The 25059-nt window shown below is 32.5% G+C and overlaps 3 protein-coding genes across 9 annotated transcripts; all 3 read left to right on the top strand.

Annotated features, from left to right (window-relative positions):
* The first annotated feature begins 1157 nt into the window (after window positions 1-1157).
* On the top strand, window positions 1158-16649 carry LOC144849678 (uncharacterized). 6 transcript variants are annotated; one of them, XM_078706682.1, is made up of 6 exons: window positions 1201-1233; window positions 3230-3303; window positions 14122-14597; window positions 14754-14804; window positions 15060-15113; window positions 15410-16649. In XM_078706682.1, the coding sequence occupies exons 2-6, from the start codon at window positions 3251-3253 to the stop codon at window positions 15943-15945; spliced, it is 1170 nt and encodes a 389-aa protein (XP_078562808.1). In that variant the 5' UTR covers window positions 1201-1233; window positions 3230-3250; the 3' UTR covers window positions 15946-16649. The 6 variants fall into 6 exon arrangements, with proteins under 6 accessions (XP_078562805.1, XP_078562809.1, XP_078562804.1 ...); XM_078706679.1 differs by lacking the exon at window positions 3230-3303 and having other exon boundaries at window positions 1158-1240; window positions 14062-14597; XM_078706683.1 differs by lacking the exons at window positions 14122-14597; window positions 14754-14804; window positions 15060-15113; window positions 15410-16649 and adding exons at window positions 3964-4002; window positions 4482-4544; window positions 5265-6897 and having other exon boundaries at window positions 1160-1240; window positions 3244-3779.
* Window positions 9232-11730, top strand: LOC144850616 (uncharacterized). Its single transcript, XM_078707942.1, has 4 exons — window positions 9232-9802; window positions 9907-9936; window positions 10361-10420; window positions 10819-11730. Exons 1-4 carry the CDS (start codon window positions 9274-9276, stop codon window positions 11385-11387), a joined length of 1188 nt encoding a protein of 395 aa, XP_078564068.1. The 5' UTR covers window positions 9232-9273; the 3' UTR covers window positions 11388-11730.
* Window positions 16650-17673: 1024 nt separating the features above from the next.
* Window positions 17674-21849, top strand: LOC144849684 (uncharacterized). 2 transcript variants are annotated; one of them, XM_078706692.1, is made up of 5 exons: window positions 17674-17979; window positions 18891-19429; window positions 19878-19931; window positions 20225-20287; window positions 21167-21849. In XM_078706692.1, the coding sequence occupies exons 1-5, from the start codon at window positions 17975-17977 to the stop codon at window positions 21442-21444; spliced, it is 939 nt and encodes a 312-aa protein (XP_078562818.1). In that variant the 5' UTR covers window positions 17674-17974; the 3' UTR covers window positions 21445-21849. The 2 variants fall into 2 exon arrangements, with proteins under 2 accessions (XP_078562818.1, XP_078562819.1); XM_078706693.1 differs by lacking the exon at window positions 17674-17979 and adding an exon at window positions 18031-18122.
* The last annotated feature ends 3210 nt before the right edge of the window (window positions 21850-25059 follow it).

Genomic DNA, 25059 nt, shown 5'->3' with positions numbered 1-25059 from the left:
GCAGGCGGAAGTAGATTATGACCATGATAATAACAGATAAGTGATGAAAGAATGCAGTAAATTCACAGTTTCATAAACACACAGGTCAGATCTACACAATATGTTAATATCTTTACTGTTATCATTGTATGGTTGATTGATTGAAATGAAAAGGTACTACTATTACCCACCGATTTTGCGGTTTTGTATGAGGAAATGTTGGTAAAAATTAGTTTAGGTTAATCGCGTTTGGTAAAGTGTAATTTACTTCGAGGAGGCGAATTTTCTTGAATCATTAAAACATCATTCATTTTCCACACTCAGTGAACTGTCTGTCGTGAGAGAGCATGTATTTATGATTTAAGCCTAAACATATCATTTCCTCCTCGAGTGAAATTCAGCACAAACAATTCTAATTCTAATTCAAAAGACACAATCGTTCACCCCTGTGCTGTCCGTAATAAACCTTTTAACGTTACAAATAGACCATAAACATTGGAGCTGCCGTTGACCTTGATAATACTAGTTATACCTGGAATTTCCCTTTTGATCGCTTCGACAGTACAGTACCTAAAAATAGGTTTTAGGCTAATAAATACAGTATTTATGCAAATGCAAACGTTTAGGCCTATGCTGATTTTAGAGAATACCTTGAAATTGCTCTTTAGAACAGTGGAACACTATTGAGGGGAAATTATCAGGACCCGAACAAATTGTCCCCTTAATAATTTTAATTTTTAATCTATATGTAATAAATTGTAATGCGAAGAGTTACCAAGCCGTTCTTGACCGACCTTTTTTTTGTTTTACATTGTTAGGCCTACTGTTTGTTGGCCAAACGAATACAATCAGATAACTGGCTAAAGGATTATAATTCATTTTCATTTAATTTGTCATTCCGTCAACAAAAGGACAACTGCAGATTTGACTAGTGTTTAGACTGTTTAGTTAATTATAACCATAACTTTATTTTGGCGCGCAAAAATATATGACACTACAGAATTGTACCACTTTTTAATTAACTCGACTTTATCGTTATAGTATCAATGTGATTTTTACCTTTTCCTTAAAATACAATTTTGTAATTCCCATTCTCTTCTACAATTCCTAAAAATAGATCCATATAGCAAAAATATGCATAACAAAGACAAGACGCCATCATAGTCAAACGACTGTTGTGACCTGATCGATCCATACAGTGGTTGTTATAGAGGGGCAAGGCGCATCTATTTTTTAGTTTCTTCAGTATAAAAGGTGAAAGGTAAGAATTATTATAATTACGTAAATATCAGTTAGTGGGAAAATGGCAAAATCAGCACTGTGGTTATGTTACAAGAGTTGTCAATAGATTATCTGATAAAACTCATAGAAAGTAGAAAGCCTTTTGCCATTTTCCCCTAACTGACATAGTACGGTACAGTTAAGGATAGCAATTACCATTCGCCTTTAATTATTATATTATACTATGCATATCAATATTTTCAACATAATCATAATAATCTGTGGTTTCTGAGTAAATGCATGGTTTCTGGTAATTGGTACGACATTGAACAATTGAATTATAGGCGTGACAGGCCTACGGTTAGACGGATTAAACCACTGACAATATTGTTTGTGGATAAAACGTAAGGGGACAAAAAGCGACCCTCGGCGTAGGCCCAATTACATTTTTCAATTTATTTATGATCACAATTGATTTCACACGCGTATTTGTTGGTATGTAAGTAGGTTTGTGAATGCCGAGAGTATTATTATCATTTAGCGAAACATGACTGACGCCTAAAATGGAGCGATTAGAATTAAAGAATCGAGGAAATTGAAAGGAGGTGAACTTGCATGGTAAAGTCCGATGCAGTAACAGTTAAAAAATACCACAAATATTAAATTACTTATTGTATGTTTGCGGCTCTTTTACCATAATTTCTAAAAGTCAACAAGATCATAATGAAATTTGGAATTGGCATAGGCCTATAAGGCGAAAAAGATGTAACGAAGATTGATACATGATTTAGAACTTAAAAACATCATCAAAGAAAAAAAACATTAATTGCACTGTTGAAGAAATTGAAACTTCCATCCGCTGCAGGATCATTTGAAAAATTAATTATGCAAATTGTCTGATTAGTCTACTAATCCTCTAAGGTGCGCGAACAAACCGGTGTTTGAAACGTAAATATAGCCTCTCTTCTTCTTATTAAATATTATTCCACTGCTTTTCAAATGTTTTGGGAGTGAATAATACAACACAAGGCCTTTAATATCTTGTGAAATGATTCCACCAAAATGTAATAATCTATGTTATAATCATGAAACCTGAGATTAAGATTTATTATGAACTTTATGAAATACAAATCTTTTGTAAGCAACAACCGAAAAAAATAATAATGTGTTTGTGATCTTCATGATAATAGTTTATTTGGAATTCCTTATCGCTTCTACAATACAATACTGCACCTAAAAATAGTTTGTACAAATACAATATGTAAATACAAACGTCGTTTGTTATGCCAAACGAAATGAATTGACGTATTGTTTGTCCTTATACGACACTTTCAGTATAGATATGGTGCTGAATTCAGAGAAAGCTTAGACATTGATAACAAAGAACCAATATTTATATATATTATTTATGTTTTAATTGAATATGAAATGAAAAATAAATGTTATGCTTAAACCTGGAAAAGTGAGTCACTCGTATTCCCTGGACAAAAACAAACTATTAACCTACTATTTTATCTCCTTGTACTTCTAATAACGAACTGAGGATCAAATATAAAACGATAACGATAACAACAGAGATAAAATAGACTATATAGAAATTATATTACTGTAAAAAACTGAGCTTTTGAAAACTTGATGTTGGTATAATAATTATATGAATTGATTGAGGAAATAAATTCTATGAAAAGGATGTGAATTAAGACCATTGATGAATCCATAATTACTCTATAAGATTATCACGGTGTGACGTCACAACGATAGAGGGCGCTGCATGGTTGCTAGTCACAGAGCCATATATATATGGCTCTGGCTAGTCAACCAAAAAATGCGTTCAACGCTACTATGTTGATAAACAGTAAAGATCTGTACGTATTTCTATCAAATTATGTATCTTAGCTTGATTTTCAAATATTTAGTGATCTTTTTACCAACTAATAAAAAAAAATCAATGTGGACCAGTTGTTATTGTGAAATGTATAAGAGAACGAAATTTTGGAAATTGAAACGACAGTCTCAATTAAGAAAATAGAATTTCTTTTTCAGTAACATAATGGGTGATAGATTCAGAGACTTCTGCCAAGAGTTTAGTAATGCTTATCCTGGGGATGCCGTAAAAGAGTTGAGATTTCTTCTGCATGATCATCTGTCGGTTGGTGTATTAGCAGAGGAACACTATTCGGGAATGACATTATTTAATGAACTTCAAAATAAAGGCTCGATCGCATACAATGATGTTACCATTATGTCAGATATTGCATACGTAACAGAAAATGTTGCTGCAAAAGCCAGTGTGAAGAAGTACAAAGAAAGCGTTGGTAAACAATATGATGATAGCGGTCCATGCAAAGCAAGTTTGTCTTTACAGCGTAAAACACTTTATGAAGCTATGATTGCAATCACTGAAAATACCAGGGGTGATTTGCACAATTTGATTCAGTTCTACCGATTAAAAGCACTCGGGTTTACAAATAAATGGGATTTGGTATTTCATTTGGAAAAAGAACTCGAATTAAACACCCAGAAGAAATTGGCGGAATTTGCCAGACAGTTGCATAAAGGACCAAGAACCACATTATTGGGTATGTATTAAAACATGACACAGTAGTAATATTCCCACTTTTAAATTAGACTTTTAAAATTTAGACATTATACCATTTTCCCGTCTACTGGTTGGCCTTCATCTTTAGCAGACTAATCTTAAATACCCAATTCTGTGCCTTTCTTTGACTTACCAAGATTAGAAGTTTTTGTTTTTATTTACAGGTGAAGAAGACCAGGGTGCAAGTGCTAACGTTGGTGGTGGTATGTTAGGTTTTCTATTAGATTATTATGTTGTTGAACATTGTCTCATAATATGCAACGTTGATACATACTTATATTTAAATTGACACTTGAATTAATGGAACTAATTGCCTTATACGGTATTAGGAATACATTTTGACATTCACTGATGGTGACTACCGACAGAGCGTCACTGGCGTATACGGAAACAGGGTGTTTATGTATATAATTCCTTCACTTGCACTGATGAAGGGCTAGTGTTGCCCGAAAGCTCTGCTAATTTTTCTGGCTGTTTTTTATCGTTTTGATTTAGCTTTTCGCTTTTTTTGTATCTCTATTGAGATACAGCCACTGTATATACTGTATATATATATATATCCAAAGGCAAATTACTGAAAAAAATGACAATGCGAAAAGCTAAATCAAAACGATAAGTAAAACAGCCAGAAAAGCTAGCATATACATATATATATACTATAATATGTATTTATATACTACAGGTGAACTTGTTGACGATCAAGCGCAAGGTGGTTGTGGGAAAATAGTAAGGCACCCAAAAACACGTAAGGATACCAAATCACGTTTTGAAAATATAATTTGAGAGAAAGATTACACCAACATTCAAAACAGATCTGAGACACTCTCGTAAATTAGCAATAGGCCTACGTTTTTAATGCATTATATTATAACAGTGCATTGCATTTAAGCAAATCAATAAATTGCCTAATTTACGTTATTAGGCCTAAATTAATATTCTCTACAAAATGGTTTATTTACTAGTTTGGATATTAATTGAAAGCTTGATTACAAATACACAGGCCAAGTTGTATCTTATATAAATTTGGGAAACATTTTGTAAATCCAACGTAACACTATAGAATTTTTACTCGATGGTATAGAAATTTGGTACATACTTTCTGTACTGATTTTAGCCACCTAATGTAACCCTGCTTACTAATTCATTTCAGTTAGATAATTAATTAGTTGACGTTTAAAACGAATTTAGGTTCAACGGCATGTCCCATATACAGCAGTTTGTATAATTTTGTATTTTAATCAGTCATTGCTATCTGCTGTTTTTAGAAAATTTCCAGAGGTTTTGTTCAATTAATGTATTTCAAATGTCATACATGTTGCTTTTTATTCTGATATCATAAATATTTAAATTATTAGTACTAATTAAAAGTAAAAGCAAATATTATAGGCAGTAGTTTATGGTGGAATTAATTTATGAGGGAAGTGCTATTTCACACATTTCCAGAACATCTTTCCTAATTTTACAGAAATGGACGAGGATGATTTCCAGCTTCTAAAAATGACTGTATCAGATTATTACGATGCGATAACAGATGGTTTCATTATGTTGATGGTGTTGTTTGGAGATTATGTACCTAAATCCAAACATAAATCAATTAAAAATACAATCAGTTTGTTAAATGCGTTAGGTACTTCAAATGATTTAAGTTCTAACAATATCTGTATTATATTTGATACAATCAACTTGACGGGGCACTATGCCTTAGAAAGTAAGATTCAGAAATCAATACCATCATTTCCAAATGTAAGTGGAATAGAAATTAAACAAATCTCTAGTAACAGACAGAAAATCATGTCATTTGGAATGGGTATAGGTGAATCAGATGTTGCAAAGATAGATGGATTAAAAAACAATCCGCTTAAGAATTATGAAAGTAGTTGGAGCATGATATATGATTTAGAATGTAGAGAAATCATCAAGGTAAACGACAACCAAAAATTCATTGCATATTTGACAAGAGTGGGACTGTCTCGCCTTGCAGAAGTATTGAAATAATTTAAGATTATAACACATGATCTGAATTATAATGGTACTCTGTAGGTGAGAAGTATTTGTCTCTAGGCACTCGGTGGTGCCTCCAAACTGTAAAATGTAAATATCTGGTTACGTATAGGCCTACTTCCTTTATTATTTAACCGCGTATAAAGCATATACTTTAGATATGTCTAACTTTAGATGAAATCTCTCCACTTATACATAATTAGATATTCCATCCAATTTGAATATAAATCCATCTAGAATAATTAAACACTAAAGAAAACTACCAGAATAATCTGTATACAACATCTGTATAATCTTAAATACAGCGTTTATTTCCGTTGAATTCAAAGCATTTTTTAAATCATCACTAAAATAAGAATTAATCAAAATCTAAACAGCTGAATGTTACACAAAGGTACACGATAGGCCTATTTTATGTCTATAGTTAAACAAATAATTTCGTTTGATAAGTTGTATCTATACTCCTTTTCTTCTGCTAGACTAAGAATGTGATAATTGTCTAGTACATTCTACATTCTTAAAATTTGAAATTGGTGTTTTGAATAATAATCCTTGCTTGTTTTAGTATAGTATTGTACAATTGTAGAATAGTTTTATTACATGAGACATGTATTCTAATTTAGTGACTTATCATATAACCGGTGTATATTATACGTAATTACGTATTATAAATATAATTAAGATAATATGTTAAGTTCGGATCATAATGTAATTTAAGTAATACTTTATTTTTTAATATATTGGCCTAATATAAAAGAGTTCTAGTATTTTGTAAATGATAAAACGAATAGTAGTTTCCCCTGTGGCATACAGATAGTCTCTTTTCATTTGCTTTATATTGTTACATCGTTGTGAGGTGGGTTCCCGAATGATCGTAAAATCAAAACGGTACTGGGTATGACCAACTAGCGTCTTGTCACCAACTATTCATCCATTCATAGAAGTACTGATGTAGCAGCCTATCTGTACGGTGACTATAGAATGTGACCCGACCCGAATATACAATACCAAGTATCGTAGTTTGAAATTATGAATTTTAGGCGATCTTGTCAAAGGTCAAGTGCCTATAGACTACCACGTTTCGATATTCAATATTGAACTTGACCTTTGATAAATAAATATAATAAAATATGATAACCAAGATAACTTGTTTCATTTAATATATCATGCGTTTTACAGAGTTAAAATCACACCTTACATCAACAATCAATAAAAAACAACTTGCACCTGAAGGCTTAAAGTGGAGCTACACTCAGACTTTCTCAGCTTATATTATGTTTAAGTATGTTTAATTGAAAGTGATTACATACAAAAAACAGGGAAGATATGGCAATATTTTCCAAAAACTAATTTCTAAAAAATCGGTCAGAAAATAGTGTTTTTTACTACATTACACTTTTTCAGTAACTTAGGGGTTATTAGTTTACAATACGTCGCGAGACGCGTTACACTTAGCGACTGACGCGTTTTAGTCGCCGGTGAACGCGTTGGTGAAATGTCTCCCCTTTGGTAAATTATGTGTTGGAAAATGGCGAATCAATTTTATACCAGTTGTAAAATAATTTTTACAACTCCCTGTTTATACACACAATTAATACGATTTGTTTAGGCCCAAGTAATATTTCCGATAAAAATGTCAGCATAATTTACATGTATTGTAACATCATGATTTGCACTGTACAACAACAGCATAATAATCTTAATCAAATTGCTTATTAATTTTAAGCTAGGCCTAGCTAAATCGTCTGCTCAGCCTAGCTAGCTAGCCTTGAATTCATGTCTAGGTAGGACTGTAGTCATGGGTTCGAAAATGCTTGGTCGTTTCGTCCCATTTATCGTTCCTGGGTTTTCTCGCACATTAAGAATTGTGAAACACAAAATTCTCTACAAAACAAGACTGGTATTGAATAGTAACGGATGTGGAAGCTTAGGTATGACTGAAAAGCAACTATTCAGGCACCCTATCATGGCCCATGGGTAGGCCGAGATTGGATGCCAGAACAAACTTCACTGCTGTAAGGCTATCAGGCAGCCTAGCTAGAGGCCAAGCAGCATCGTTACATACCTAGACTCTAGTAGGCCTAGCTTTATTGAATATATAGCCACGTCTTTCTCAAATCTCGTTAAATTTGACATTTTAGTAATAATCTCATAATCACTTATTACACTGTGAAACATGATACGGTCACATCCAGAATGTTTTAATATACTTTTCGCCCGTCAAAAATAACATCGCGACAATAACAGATCGCCAGGTGCAGTGTGAAAAATGTCGTGAGAAATGTCACGGACTCCCTAGCAAAATAAAAAACCCAATTGGACCCAACGGGGGAAAGTGTCTATTTACGCGAAATTGCGCAATGTATACGCAATAACAATACCAGAAATAAAAAGATCTGGAAAAATTACATATAAAAACATTTTAAATTTTTTTTTTAGTGAAGAAATTAATTTTTTATGAATATTCAAATATACCCCCCTTTTGCATGTAAAAGAATAGGAAATTACAAGGTATCCCCCCAAAACGCAAAAAGGCGTGATTTTCAAGAAAATCATACTCATTGAAAACATTTTCAAAAAAATATGAAGTATGAGGGATGATATTTTTAAAGAATAGTTGAAATGTATGAAAAATAGCAATTTTCTGGGTGGAGCTCCACTTAACATAACACTTAAACCGCCAGATATTTACTACTTCCAACTCCATGCTTTTTTGTTATTAGACATTGCAGTTTGATTGAGACTTTTCATAATAATATGATTTTGGAATTCCCATTCCTAAAATAGGTCTATGCAATAATACGCTAATTATGCATAACAAAGGAAAGCCGCACTCAGGCGATGCAGTCCTATTACATAGCAGCAAGACTCACCTATTTTTTAGTTTTTCTAAAACGGAGGAAAGGAAAAAGGTAAGAATTTGTATGTCTGTTAAGTTAAGTAATACTGCTTTTGGCTGTTTTAATGCTTTTTCATGTCTACCGACCAACGTAAACATGCGACATTACTATATTATTATCAGCATTGTTGGCTTGTGAGTAAATTGTAGGCTACATAAACTGATAATGTTTCGTTGAATGTATCGGTCTTATGTACAATTGCTATTAGAAAGATACGGTACTTGTGAATAAACATAATAGGCCTACTGAAATAAAATGTATAATATGCCTGATCGACACCGTTTGAGAAATTGATTTTATATTTTTCTATCTACTATTAATAACAAAGAGCCCTGTGTAGGTCCAATAATTTCAATTTTATTTATGATGACCGCTAGGAGTTTTTAGAGAAAACAAATTGTTGGTATCTATTTCAACGTAATTATAGCGTACAGTTACGATCTTCCCATAGCATGCATTTGTCATTTTTTCAGTAATTTGCATTTTGATATATATTTGTATATACATATATACATGATTATATCACGTACAAAGCAGAAGAATAGAAAATATGAATAAAGGGTTGATATCATAATGGATGAAAGATTCAGGGAATTTCGTCAAGAATTCAGTAACGCCTACAACAGTATTGGATTAAAAAAACATGAATTGAGATTACTTCTGCAGGATCACCTACCGCTTAGTGCATTGGGATATAAACACTATTCGGGAATGACTTTATTTACTGAACTCAAACGTAAAGGCTATATCGAATATAATGATGTTAACATAATGTCAGAAATTGCAGATGTTACAAAAAATGCCTCTGCAAAAGAAAGTGTAAAGAGGTACAAAAAAGACGTTGGTAAAGAATACGATGATAGCTGCCCATGTGAGGCACGCTTGTCTCTACAACGTAAAACACTTTATAGAGCCATAATTCAAACAGTTGATGATGATTTACACCACTTGATTGGGTTTTACGAATTGGGTACTGCAGACAACTTTCCAAATATTTGGGATTTAGTGTTTCGTTTGGAAAAAGATGTCCAACTAAAACCACAGAAGAAATTAATTGATTTTGCCAATCAGTTAAACAAAAGTGCAAAAATCATATTACTGGGTACGTATTCATACAGTTTTAACAAAGTATATCATTACATAATTTACTGATTAGAACTGTTCTGTTTCCAGTCTCAGTCTTGATATTTTAAATGTTTTTTACAGGTAATGAAGAAGATGATCAGTTACCTGCAGGTAATGTATCTCAGGGCCGATGATGAATTCGATTATTATGTCAAGCTATTAAATTATTTATTATTAAATAAATGTTCCAATACATTTATATTTATGTTTGAATTGAATTGATGCTACAGTTAGTCCTATATAATAAGAATAAGGTCATACTGATATCTGATCCCGGATACCGAATATAGGGCGTTAAGAAAGTACCTAGGCCTCTCATCATCAATGAGATCTTTTGTTCTAGCATATTAATTTGCTAAAGTTTTTAGAATATAGGGTTGTAGACTTTCTTTTTAGAAAAGTAACATAAACCAAGTACTAAACAGGAAAGGATGTTTGCTTACTGTTCGTTAGATAACCAACATTTCTTTAAAATTGTTCATTGAAAGTTATCAAACATCAACAAATATATTATTTGCTATTTATATTTTTTCAGGTAATCAACATAAAGCAGCACCGAAAAGCACTGAAATACCACCACTGACTTTAAATACAGGTACAAAAACGATACCTTATTATTTAAAACCATAAAAGTAATCGGCCCACGTGAGAAGTCTCGACTGAGCATGGTGATGGCAGAAATAGTATTTTCTCACTATATGAACCTAGACGTTTGTGCATATCCTATTTGTGAAGAAAATAAATATGTTGTATACCCTTTAATATTATTTAGATTTTTAACACATATTTCGTACTTATATTAATTTATATATATTCTGTCTATCATATTACACTAATTCTAACAACTTGTAATACTTCTATAACTGTCACCTATAACGTAATAACTAATATAGTTACTGTATCTAACTATATTTCCCCCTTATTTATCTTTTCTTATCTATCATATTATACACATAAGATACACATACTAAATAAATTTTGTTTTCTTTAAAGATCTTATCAAAGACGTCTTCCTTGGTTTTCTTGACAACTTGTCAGTTTGGGTAAACGATGAAGGAAATATCTTTATGTTAAAATTACTATTTGCTGAAACAATATCAATTGAATGCATACAAAAAGCAGAGGATTTATTTCAATTACTCATTGATCATAGACATATCAGTGGAAACAATATCGATTTAATCGTTGAAGCCATCAGTTTGTGTGGATGGCATGGTGCTGCGAATGTGATTAAAAAAACGATACCAGAATTCAAAGAAATCGTTTTGGGTATGGAAATAACTAGATTCTCCACATTTCGACAAAATGTGATCGCATTTGGCCGCATGCTAGGTATACATAAGATTAAAAAAATATGTAAATTGTACCGAATTGATGTTGATTTAATAGAAGATCAGTGGGACCTGTTAGTCGAACTTGATGACAGAAAAATACTTACGCCTAGAAATTGCTTATTTGTAAAATTTATTGAGAAGCTTGAAAAAAATGAAATGAAGAGAGAAGCAAATGTACTGACAAAAGACATTAAATTAAAGAAATGTAACTGCTTACATTATACGTAAAGGCTTCTAGTAGGTAGGCCTATAGCTTAGTCAAAATAATGTTCAAGTAGGCCTATATTTATGGTGATAAATAATTACATTCCTAGTAGGCTTATTTTGTAATATTGCTTGTAGTGATTTGTTTACATTTTAGTATTTCTTTATAATGTTACAATTTATGTATTTGAAAAATAATAACAATATTATGAATATTAAGTAACTTATACTATGTACATTAGTCATCCTAATAGTTTAATAATATTATGCTTCGTGTGTATTGAAGATTTATTACGGTTTATATATGAAGACTAATTTAGTAATATACAAATAATGAATGTTTATGAGTGAAAGGTACAAATAATGGCATGAGGTGAATGATAAAAGGTTATATTTCACCGAGGCGATGTCGAGTTGATATTTAACCTTTCATCATTCACAAAATGCCATTATTTGTACCATTACACGAATGCACAACATTCATTATTTGTTTTATAAAACATTTAAATAGATTTCTGTCATTTGAATCAAATAAAAGGTAGGCCTAGCCTAGCCAAGACGTACATTTGATTCACATTGAATTTATCAAAACAGTAACATTTGGTTTTTAATAATATGTAATAAATATTATATTTATATGGATTTTATAAACACACCTATTGTAGTGTTAATTATGTCAACAGACTAAAACGCCTAAGCCTAGGCTAATACTAACAGGCCTAGGCCTACTAGCTAGGCTGAAAGGGAGAAATACCAAATACGAAACTTCGACTGGAACTCATCAGATGTTTTTATTAATTAATACAAATCCTACAAACGATCTAAAGCTAATTTAAATGCCTTTTTGGTCTAAATTAGTACATATGTATCTTTCCAACAATGTACTTCCAGCACGAAACCAGTCATAACATTCAATTTGAGTTTGTTTTTTTATCCAATTTGACCTAGCCCATAAAAATACATCGCGAGAGAAAATCAGGGAGATCTCCATGGAATAACCATTGTACAGTACAACCAGACAAAACACAATGATATTATTAAATTGTGTGATAATTGTCCAGTATAACAATGTGAAATGACAGGGACGAGGCTCAATCTAGCCAGGCTTAGCGTAACCAAGTTATATATCAAACAGGAAATGTCAAAAAAAGTTCATGAATAAATGATTTATGAATAAATAAAAGATTTTAACCCTAAAGTTTGTTCTGTTACTAATGGTTTGTTAAATTTACAAGGAATTCAAAGTAGCCTGAAGCCTGCAGGGTTATAACGACATGATGGCCAATCAGCTTCAGTACAGTATCAAAAGTTTTGTTGTTTTTTGGAAAGGCTCTCAGAAAATTTACGAAAGTACCGTCAAGATTATTTTTTTTTAGTTTTCCTCAATCTTGATCTATGACTAACTATAGATACATGAGAGTTTAAGTTACATAAAAACAAACCTAAATATTTTAAATAGGCCTACAATAATAATAAATAATCACTTCTTAAATATTCAGATTATTTTTTTCTTTTCTTTTGTGGTGCAAACTAGTACCACTTTTATCCATTTATTATATATCACAAATACATATTAATAGAAAAAAATACCGTATTAGGCTAAATACGGTATTTACTTGGCAGCAGAAACCTATAATTCTATATTATAAGGGCCTTTCAATAAAATATATACTGTAGATTGAATTGAATTTTATTAACTATAGGCCTTCTGTTATCAAAAATGGCTGTTCTGACTTTGACCTTTTCCATAGAATTCATTGCATTTCCTAATAATACCATTTGGAATTTCCATTCTATTCTGCAATTTCTAAATATAGATCCATACAATAACAACGAAAATGCATAACAAAGGTAAGACGCGATCAATCCACAGCAGCAATCACCATAGGTTTCTCTACAGATGCTATTAGTTTATAGAGTGACAAGACGATTTTTTTTTCTTTTTAGTTAGTTTCTCGAAGTAAGGAGGACAGGTTAAAGGTAAGAATAATTGTATAACATACTATTTATTAAGTAGGTCTACTATTCAACAAAGAAATAATTACCAATTATTATTTAACCGAAATTATTACACTGTATCCTATATGGTTATTATCACAGTATGCCAGTAACGTTTTTATGTATCATCAATGATTGAGTTCGTTGGAAATAAGTAATTCAGTTTGACTGAATCTTCCTTCCTATAATCATTCATGAACAATTTATTTCTAGTTGGTAGAGTGAAATGAGGAAGTAAACATAATACTAAAATAACGCCTACTTAATGGCACGCTCTAGTGGTTGTGGTGTGCACAATGGCATTGTGTTAAAATTATAAATGAATTTTGGAATTACTGTACACAAATGTTGAGGACTAATTGATGAGCGTCTGAATTTAGGCTACCAAACTTTAGAACAGAAATAAAAACAAGAACACATTGTACAAAAATGCTTGTTAATAAGTTTTATACAAACTTGCAAAGGCAGACGCCATTATAAATACATATATAATTAGGTCTACATATTAAATTTGATTTAATAATACAATATAATACTATATCCTCTAATAAAGCTTGATGATAACGTTAAAAAGGGTAACATTAACGTATGATTTTACCAACTATTAAACAAAATCAGTGTATGGGACCAGTGGTTAATTATATTCATTTTGGAAATTGAAACGACAGTCTCAATTAAAAAAATAAAATTTCTTTTTTAGTAACATAATGGATGATAAATTCAGAGACTTTTGTCAAGAATTCAGTAACGCTTTTTCTGGTGATACTGTAAAGAAGTTGAGATTTCTGCTGCATGATCACCTACCAGTTGGTGAATTATCACAGAAACATTACACAGGAATGAGTTTATTTAATTACCTTAAAAGTAAAGGCCATATCGCGTACAATGATATTACCCTTATGTCAGAAATTGCAGACGTAACAAAAAATAATGATGCAAAAGCCAGTGTTAAGAAGTACAAAGAAAGCGTTGGTGATCAATATGATGATAGCTGTCCATGCGAGGCAAGTTTGTCTTTACAGCGTAAAACACTTTATAAAGCTATGACTGCCATCACGGAAGATGCCGGGGGTGATTTATACACCTTGATTACGTTCTACAACTTGGGACCACGGCATTTTACAAATAAATGGGATTTAGTATTTCATTTGGAGAAAGAACTCGAATTAAACACCCAGGCGAAATTGGCGAAATTTGCACAGAGGTTGCACACAGGACCAAGAACTATATTACTGGGTATGTATTAAAAAATAATAGTTATGTTGTAATATTACCACTTTTAATATGTTACACGCTTAATATTTACCTCATTTCCTTCATCTTCAGCAGGCTAACCTTAAATATCCTTTCTTTGACCTTCCTAGATTAGAAGTTTTTATTTTTATTTTACAGGTGAAGAAGACCAGGGTGCAAGTGAAGGATTACCTGCAGCTAATGTTGGTGGTATGTTAGATCTTCTATTAGATTATTATGTTGTCCAACATTGTTTCATAATATGCATCATTGACATGGGTACTTATTAATTGAAACATACTTCCGCTTATACAGCATTGACATTTAATTGATGACTACCGCGACAGAGTGTCACTGGCTGGCGTATACGTTTATTTATTGTTGAATAAATAACCTAAGCATATTTTCACTTTATTTTTTTCTGTAATTATATTATACATTAAATAATATATTGCAATTTTACAGTTACTCAAGCTGCAGCACTATCTGAAAAACCACAAGTGACGCATTTAAATATAGGTAAATTAAATAATGTATTTAAGTGATGAATTTATTTAAAGTACTAAAGTAAGTTAAATCGGTCGGGCCCATATACAATAGTTTAGAAGGCAGATAATGAAATACAGCTCTATATCATCGGCCAGTGTGTGCTGCCGACTAGCACGGTGAAAGAAAATATCTATCGTGTTAATTTTTTTTTTTTTGGTTTTGAGTTTGGACTCAAGAACTTTAAAACCTCACAATCACCATATTCACAATATTATTCAATGTCCTAAATTATCCCTACTAAAGAGAATACAATGGTTTTTTTAAAGATCTTTCGAAAGACGATTTGTTGGAGCTTCTTGTCGCTTTGTCAGAGTGGGTAAAAGATGAGGGAAATATCTACATGCTAAAATTACTACTTGCCCATTTTAGCGTAATTTCTGTTGGAGAAATAGAAAAAGCAGAAGATCCATTTGATCTGTTTAATTTACTCATTGCTCCTGGACTTATCAGCAGAAAGAATATAGATTTAATCATTCAAGTATTCAGTTTGTGTGGATGGTATGATGCTGCGGATGTGATAAGAGAGAAGATAAAAGACTTCAAAGAAATCGTTAAGGGCATGGAAATAACTGAATTCTCCCAATTTCGACAAAATGTGATCGTATTTGGTCGTATGCTAGGTATAAATAAAATTAAGAAAATATGCCAATGGTACCGAATCGCTGTTAACCAAATAAAAGATGAGTGGGACCTGTTAGTGGAACTTGATAGTAGAGATATACTTGAAAGTGAAGGTTTTATTTGGAAGCTTAAAAGAAATGGGATGGAGAAAGAAGCAAATGTGCTGCAAAAAGGCATATAGATTGTAGGCCTAATGTTCTAAGCAATGTATTTCTATAAAGTTACTTATACTGTATAATCTAATTAAAACATAGTTCAGTACTTCCACAATCCAACATGTTTAGTTCTAAGAACATAAGGAAGGAGTTTCTTTACGGTCAACTAGGTTTAACCTTAACATCGATACATTTCCTCAATTGTTATAATACAGTATTTGGAAAATTTGCTTATAGCCTGTAGTAGGCTTATTTTGTAATATTGCTTGCAGTGATTTTATTGATATTATTCATGGTTATTCGTTATTTCAAAACAATTGAAATACAATATGGCACTCACTAATAATTTAAAAACAAATATTTAAATGTTTGCATTTTAGTATTAATAGATTATTACATTTTGTAGAATAGTATGTTTCTGAAAACTGGTAATCATATTATGAATATTAAGTAGCTGTTATACATTATAGTCATGCGCATAGTTTAAAGGTTACCGACTAATAATGAAGATTATGTTTTAAATAGTTACAATTATGAAGAATAGTTTAGTAATGAGGCATAAACACAGATATTCAATTGAGAGCTCAAGTTCTACAATTTCTCTGTTTAGTCTAGTAGAGCTGTATAAAAAATTGTTTTTATTGAGTAAAATACTAGTAGTTAGATTCATTTTCTTTTAATTATGGACATGGATATTCTATTAAGAAATATAGGTAGTTCTTTAATATACCGGTAGTTAAGTTTTGAGATTTAGCAAATAAATAATTGTTTGATCTAAAAAAAGATAGTCGCCTAATTGTATTGATTATTCGCAATATAGGTTTGTTGTGGGGGCGGGGCCGGGTGGATGCAGAGGAATGTGTCCCGTCATTTCTGATTATACTGATGATGGTAAAGATATTATGATGACGTCTTAATATGATGTCTGTGTAAATAATATAAAGATGTTAACTAAACCATGTTACTGAACGATCTCAGATGATGTTTTATTTATATTATAAGAGATACATATATATATATATATACAAGATGGAGAGGGAGAGAGAGAGAGAGTAGAGTGTGAGCTTGTGGCCACGTCATTAAGCCACTTTGTCCCACCTAGGCTGCTCGTTATATACACATTTTGTTTAAAACATGTGAAAATAATTAAATTCAAAAGTTCTATTGAAATCCATATGTAACCGTAAAATATCACAGCATTCATTCTCTACACACTGAATCGACTGATGTTAGTTTGCATGTTGAATTGTTCATGACGGAAATCGTTGGGTAAACAAACCGTTGACCTTGATATAATAATAGTTGTTTTGGAATTTCCTTTGATCGCTTCTACAATACATGTATACAATAATCGGTACCTAAAATAGGTTGTATAAATAAGTGTTATGATATGCAAATGAAGAGGTTTGGTATGCCAGCCACTTATCGAGGGAAAAAGTAAATACATGCCTATATTTGCATTTTACCACGAACGCAATTTATAGGAAATTTTACTGTACCCCTATAGGCCTAGTGAACGGCGACACAACTCTATAAAAGCAGAGATACTGTTGTTTTGCTGCCCCTTCTTTTTTCATCTACATGGTGAACCTCACGTCGGGAATCCCTACGGCCGCGGGGTCGGGTAAATCCTGGAGCCACCACTTAAGTAATTGATGTTATAATAAATGGGTATTTAGAGGATAATATTATAAATGCGAATACATTGAAAAAGTGCAATTTTAGCTAAGAAACTGAGCACATAGTTTCAACCAAGATAATAATCTAACTCGCTGTTTAACATTTTTGTTTTTAACTTGTTGCTTATTTGTATTTATTTGTATCTCCATTGAGATCCAGCCACTGATAGGCTACCCACAGCATTATCATTTTTTGTTAGTAATTTGCATTTTAATAATTTTATTATAAAACGATTTATTAAAATATATCAAGGAGCTATGTCAAGGCTTATTGTCACGGTCCCTTTAATGGAATTCGAACCGGAACTATCGCCACGCCGCCTACTATATACAGATTGCACACGCGTTGACAACGACAGCCAATATTAGTGTACGAATGAGGTAAGTATAGGTAAAAACAACTTATGTGTATAGCCTAAGCCTACCATTAGGCATATATGTCTGGATTCAGCATTTGCTAATCTGTAGTTAAACCCGGCCATTAGTGTATTATTACCGTACCATTTCAGTCATCCAGACAACAGGTAGGCCTATCCCTTTATTTAGTAGGCCTACAAACTGATCATAAACATCGCAGCAGCGAACGTAAATCATTTAAATAAAAATGTTATACCTTCATATTCATACTTAACTGTACATTAGGGTAATTAATATATACCCCCGTGTATTGTCATACAGTACATATACTTAGCATTTAGGCAAAAAACGGCTTCTGGGTCAGAGTTTAGAGTACAGTATTTCCTTCCTGATTGTAGTGTATATAGTTCATTATTAAATTAAAGGGACATTCATGGTTATGATAAAAAATCATTTTATTATATATTTAATTAAATAGGCTTATGTACTATACATTGCATGGTATTTCACCATAGGAAACACAACATTGGCTGTGGGCCAATGATCTAATTTTCCCAAAGAGAGAGATTATTCTTGGGGTGGAGTCCTCGGGGCGGGACAATGTGGGAGTTGTCGACGCGGGGTCGGAGTAGGGTTGTCTTCGGGGTAGGCGAGTGTTCTAGTAGGGGGAAGAGTAGGGTCGGTGTCCTAGTAGGGGGCAGAGTAGGATAGGTGTCCTCGAGGGACGGGTAGGGTAGTTTTCCTTGAGGGCGACCGTAGTTCTCCTCTAAGGGAAACGGGCTAGGGTAGTTTCCGGGTGGTTGTATCAGATGGATCTTCGATAATTTCATCCATCAACACTGCGAATGTGTGTCTTCATGAATGATGCAGTATCCCATTTTAAAAACTTGTTATTGAATGGTTTAAATAACTCTGTTTGATCGTTTACTTTATAGTAACATGATGGACATTGAAGACACATTTACCGATTTCCGTCAAGCGTTCAGTAATGCTTATTCAGGTAATGGATACCTGAAGTTGAGATTTCTTCTACAAGATCACCTGCCAATATCGGTGCTTTCAAGCAAATACAACACCGGAATGAACTTATTTAATTCACTTAAAGACAGAGGTGATATTTCATGCACTGATGTTAACATAATGTCAGAAATTGCGAAAGTGACAAAGAATGCCACTGCAAAATCCTGTGTAAAGGCATTCATAGAAGATGTCGGTCCAAGATATGATGCCAGTGAGGGTATAACATTGTCGTCATATCGTAAAACACTGTATAATGCTATGGATGAAATTACTGAAGTTGAATGCGGTGACGTTCATAACTTGACTGCCTATTACGGTTTAGGTCATCTTGGTTTTCAAAATAAATGGGATGTTGTTTTTCACCTAGAAAAAGAAGTTAAGTTGAACGACACACGAGTGAAATGGAAACGGTTTGCTGATCAGTTGAATACAAAAGCACAAATCATATTACTGGGTATGTATACCACTACTCCATAGTTATTATACAGAAAGGAAAGTACTAAGCCGCACCATACGTTTCAAATAGAAAATATAAAAATAATTATAATATAAAAGAATAGCAAACATCCAATAATCACACATATTATTTATTTATTCAACTTTGTTTTACAAGAGTAGCTTGGGAAGCAATTGTCCCCACTTATAGGATGCACCACAAGAACGTACGCACAACCCGAGTAATTTGACCAATCAGAAGCGATAATTCTGATTCGTCACATTTTTTTTTTGCCGTTGGCTTTGATACTAGTACCTTATACTGTATGGTATACGTAATTGCGCTGAGTATTTTAATGGGAGGCAGGCCAAAATATAATCACTGCCAGCTATTTAAATGTATGTTGGTCCATTTTATTCAAAGTTATTGTATTAAATTGTTACTTGTGTTTTTATTTATTTCACAGAATACAATCCTTCAGGTGCCGATGATACAGAAGGAGCACCATCTACTACAACAGGTTGGTCAATAAAAGTATGAAATACATAAATCAAACAATCAAATAGCACACAAGAGAGGTGCAAACCCCAAAATATACTTCGCAAATACGATTAACTACTTTTATATTCCAATTATTATCCGTAACAGACGTCTGCTCATCAACGTACATTAGGAATCTGTTTTATCAGATAATATTTTACAAGAATAGTGAGTGAATAAGAATACTAAATGCCTATTCTAAATTAATCCTCAGCTGACTTGACCTGAACTATTGAATTATTAAAACTAACTTTTATTTCACGTAATTTATAGGTTCTCAAGCTACAACATCAACAGATGGAGGGATATGTAGACAATCATCTACACAAAATAGTGGTAGGTAATTTACGCTATAATACTAATGAATAATATTGAAATAAATTTATCCAGATTTGCTTACATATATGAAAGTATGTAATTCTAAGAAACCGCTTCTACCTGTATTTCAAGATGTTTAAAACATTTGATATAAAAAATCCATAAAAAAACGTTACAGAAAAGCACATCGAATCTTATGATGAACTAAGTTATATAAAAGAATAATTCTTATAATAATAAAAAAACCTTTTCTATTTCAAGATGTTTTTAAAAAATGCAACAAATAAAATCAATAATTTTTTGTCCATTTCATTCATTGAGCTTATGTTAAAATAAAATATAGATGAGACCAAAGATATTTTTATAATGAAGAAGCCGGAAACGGCAATACAGTATGTTTCATGTGACATCGGGCCGAGTTCATATTTTCGGGTAAATTATCAACCAAAACATAGGCCCCCTCATAATACCCCACTAAGGTACAGTATGTAAGGTTAGCTATAGAACATATAAGCCATGCCTTCATTTGTTGCAGTACACAATAAGTTATTTAGTTTAGTACAGATTGAAATGAAGGTATAAATTAAAAAAAATCCTATATAATATTTCAAACAAGCTAATCATGCCTGATTAAAATTTAGTAATTTAGCTTAGATCGAATAATAAATAAATAAACTCACTCTGTTACCGTACCGTACATTCAGCTCACACAAAGCAACAGAAAAATGCAATCTGGAATCGAATTTGCATACACATGTCTACAACGTTGATGAATATTCAATAAAGCAAATACGTCATTACAAAAGAGTTTTAAAAGAAATTTAAAAATCACCCTTTTTCAATTTCAAGTTATATACGAGAGACTTTTAAAAGAAATTTAAACTTCACCTTTTTCAGATTTAACTGCTCAGGAGTTAATGGAAATCTCAAAGAAACTTGGGTTTGATTGGGAAGAGCTAGCAATAGCTGGTCTTGGCTTCAAAAAGCCGGATCTTGATCGCTTTAAAATGGACAATCGTAATAGTATAATAGGGGCAATTTTTGCCATGTTGGACGCTTGGTCCAAAAAGGTATCAGTGGCTGAACACACCAGGCGTTCACAACTTGCCAACGCTCTCAAGAAGATCGAAAGAAACGACTTGGCTGAGGAAGTGGAAATAAACAATATATTGTAGTGGATTAGTTGTGTTTTGTTTTTAACCGTTTTACACTGCAACATGCTGCTACTTTTCTATCTTTTTATTGTTATAATAATAACTTTCTTAGGCTCATTAGTCCTTACTGATTAATGTTTGCAGTCGCTGTGTTTTACCATAGAGATACTATATATCTATCTCATGGTTTTACTTTTAACCGTACATTGAAACCTGCGGCTGTTTTATCTTAGTATTTTTATAGCACAAAAACAATCGTTCTTATATTATCATTGATTACATTTATTACATTTATAATGCAGTTAAACATTGGTTTATTTCCAAGCGTTTTACATTGTAAAAGTAAAAATGAACACAAACTTTCTTGGTCTGATTATATTTTATAGTTAATACAGAAAAGCAACATTATTTGGATGTCATTAAACATTAAAAATAATAAGAGAAATAAAATGAATGTATCATGTAAATGAATAAAAAAAAGATTATTGGCATTTCTGTTCATGTTTTTATTATTTTTTTTCAGTTTTTTTTTAGAAGAAATATGGATATATCTATATAAAAAAATATAATACCACTGAAGAAGGATGCTTTTTTAAATAATAACATTTAGGATAAAGATATTGACAATACGAATGAGAGAATGGTACTACAATGCTAACGACAATATGTAGAGAATGATGGAAATAACAAGAAAATAATGACGTCACGGTGATATAAAGGGACATGCCGTTACCGTGAAGATAAATATGACAATGATATAGATGATGATGTGATATAAAACATTGACGACGGGCTGATGATGATACAGATGACAATGATTATTGTTAATTATAATAAATGGTAAACGAAATATAATGGGTTGATGCTCTACAATTATGAAAAGTGAGTTGCAATCCTTTGGGTAAATAAACATTTATAAAAACAAATTTATATATTAACATTTGTAAAATGTCGGAAGCTCACAGAGCACTACCAATCCTGATCATTATATTATATCTAACAACCAAAAACGGGCTAATGTTTTTTAGGCCTATAATTACGCATTATGTTTACGGACGCATATCATATGTGTATTTGTGGTACAGTTATGTAGCGTAGAGAAGATCACATTTTGTACCATGAATTCCAATTTTCAAGTGGTATTTATTTTACCTCAAAAACAAATTTACCGACAAAAGCAATAATTACTTTGGAAACAGGTTGGATCTCAATGTGATGCGGTGGACTTAGAAAACGATGGAGCTGGCAAGAAATATTGGAAAATTGTGAACTTTATAAAGGCTATAAATGATACTATTGTAATGGTTGATTTCCGTAAATGAATATTACAAATTTGTAGGCGTTAAATTTTACGGATGAGTTCATATCAGCTTCTGAATAGATTTTGACCTCGGTGAGAAATATAATTCCTTTCTACAGTATTCCCAATAACTCTATCAACTCAAGCATAACTATGCATAACAAAGCAAGCCCCAGTGCGACAGAACGATCAAAGAGACGTTGTATTTCTCTCAATTTTATTTTTAGCCCTATTGTAAGTTACTATATTATTAGAAACAAACAAGAAGCAAAGACAAGTCAAAGTGGCTTTGGAAAAATATAAAATAATAGCAACCATCCAATAATCACACATATTATTTATTTGTTCAAATTGTTTTACAAGGGTAGCTCTAACAGCTATACTAAATTAGTACTAAAGCAATTCTTCCCACTAGAAGATCCATCTGATACAACCACCTGGAAACTACCCTAGCCCGTCTCTCTTATTATTTTTATTATTTCTTTATTCTGATATAAAATCAATAGGATAAAAACACAAAAAAGTACCGAGACGGCAAACTTATTTCCATTGTGGTCCTAAACAAATATAACAGAATAAACAAGGAAACCACAATAACTTAAACATAATACACAAACATATAGCAAATTAAATTTCTCTTAATCTAAGAATTTCACAAAAATAACCTTTTGATCTCTGTTTAAATAATTGTAATGAAGAGGAGCTTTGAACAAAGTAGGGGAGTGAATTCCATAACTGAATACTTGTTATTAAGAAAGTTGACCTGTTGTGAGTTCCTATGACTGGAATTTGAATCGAAATGCTGTCTCTAGCAAATCTTGTATTATGATTGTGACGTTGTCTCGTCAGGGTAATTGTATCCAGGTAAGTTGGAGCACTTTTATTAATTATTTTATACATAATACATAGTTTCCTCTCTTGTACTCTTAGGTCAGAGGAGAACTACTTTCGCCCTCAAGGAAACCCCGTCCCCTAAGGACACCTACCCTACCCTGCCCCTTCTAGAACACTCGCCTACCCCGAAGACAACTACCTACTCTAACCCCGCGTCGACAACTCGTCCCGCCCCGAGGACTCCATCCCAGGAATAATCTCTCTCTTTGGGAAAATTAGGTCATTGGCCCACAGCCAATGTTGTGCTTTCTATGGTGAAATACCAGCAATGTATAGTACATAAGCCTACATAGGCCTAATTAAATATAAAATAATATGATTTGTTATCATAACCATGAATGTTCCCTTTAAATAATTTAATAATGAACTATGCACACTACAATCAGGAAGGAAATACGTCAGTACTAAACTCTGACCCAGAGCATGGTACAGTATAGGCCTATTATGAGGTAGGTATGCTGGTTGCAGGTATCTATCTGTACATTTGTGCCAAGCAACCTGAAACATTTCTAGTGACGAAATGTTTACAAAACCAAATCTCTGTCTAAACTATCAAACTGGTTGGACAAAAAATGTGCCCAAATATGGTAGTGATATGCTTAAATATGGTACTGATATGACATCATCATGTCCATATATGGGCACATCACATTGTTTTGTTTTGATAGTGTAGACAGAGCTTAAAAGTAGTAGATTCCTGCCACGATCCTGTGCTCTAATTCAAACCGGTTACTTTTCACAGTAGACGTGGAAGAAAAAATACAGTAAAAAAGTAAAAAGTAAAACTAACTGTGCGATTTCTCACTTTCTTTCATATACTTCTTATCTTTTTACAGATTTGAATAATTAAAAAAAATCATCATCACAGCAATGAAGAAATCATTTTTTAAAAACTATTCACTTGCTGAGGTCAAAGTTCGAGAAGCAACGTCGAACGATCCTTGGGGCCCGTCGAGTTCTATTCTGTCAGAAATTGCAGAATTGACTGAAAATGTTGTGTTATTCACAGAAATAATGGCCATGTTATGGAAACGGATGAATGACCACGGTAAAAACTGGCGGCACGTTTATAAAGCTTTAATAGTGCTAGAATATATAATAAAGAAAGGGTCTGAACGGGTGGCAGAACAGTGCAAGGAGAACATCCTTGCTATCAACACATTGAAAGATTTTCGGTTTGTTGATGACAACGGAAAGGATCAAGGAGTGAATGTACGAGAGAAATCAAAGCATATTGTTGCTCTACTGAAGAATGATACACAGTTAAAATCTGAAAGATCCCGTGTTCTGAAGGCAAAGGAGACATCTGCACAATCGTCACACGGACTTGGCAGTGACAGGAAGAAAAATAAAACTGAGACTGAATCAAGTTCAAGCTCATCACCAACTTCTAACGGAGGTTAGTGGGTATTGCAAGTTATTTGTCCATTATATAATATAAT

The sequence above is a fragment of the Antedon bifida genome, chromosome 8, assembly GCF_963402885.1.
Source record: "Antedon bifida chromosome 8, ecAntBifi1.1, whole genome shotgun sequence".
Taxonomy (NCBI): domain Eukaryota; kingdom Metazoa; phylum Echinodermata; class Crinoidea; order Comatulida; family Antedonidae; genus Antedon; species Antedon bifida.
The sequence above is the reverse complement of the archived record's forward strand: the minus strand, read 5'-3'. Positions and strand labels throughout refer to the sequence as shown.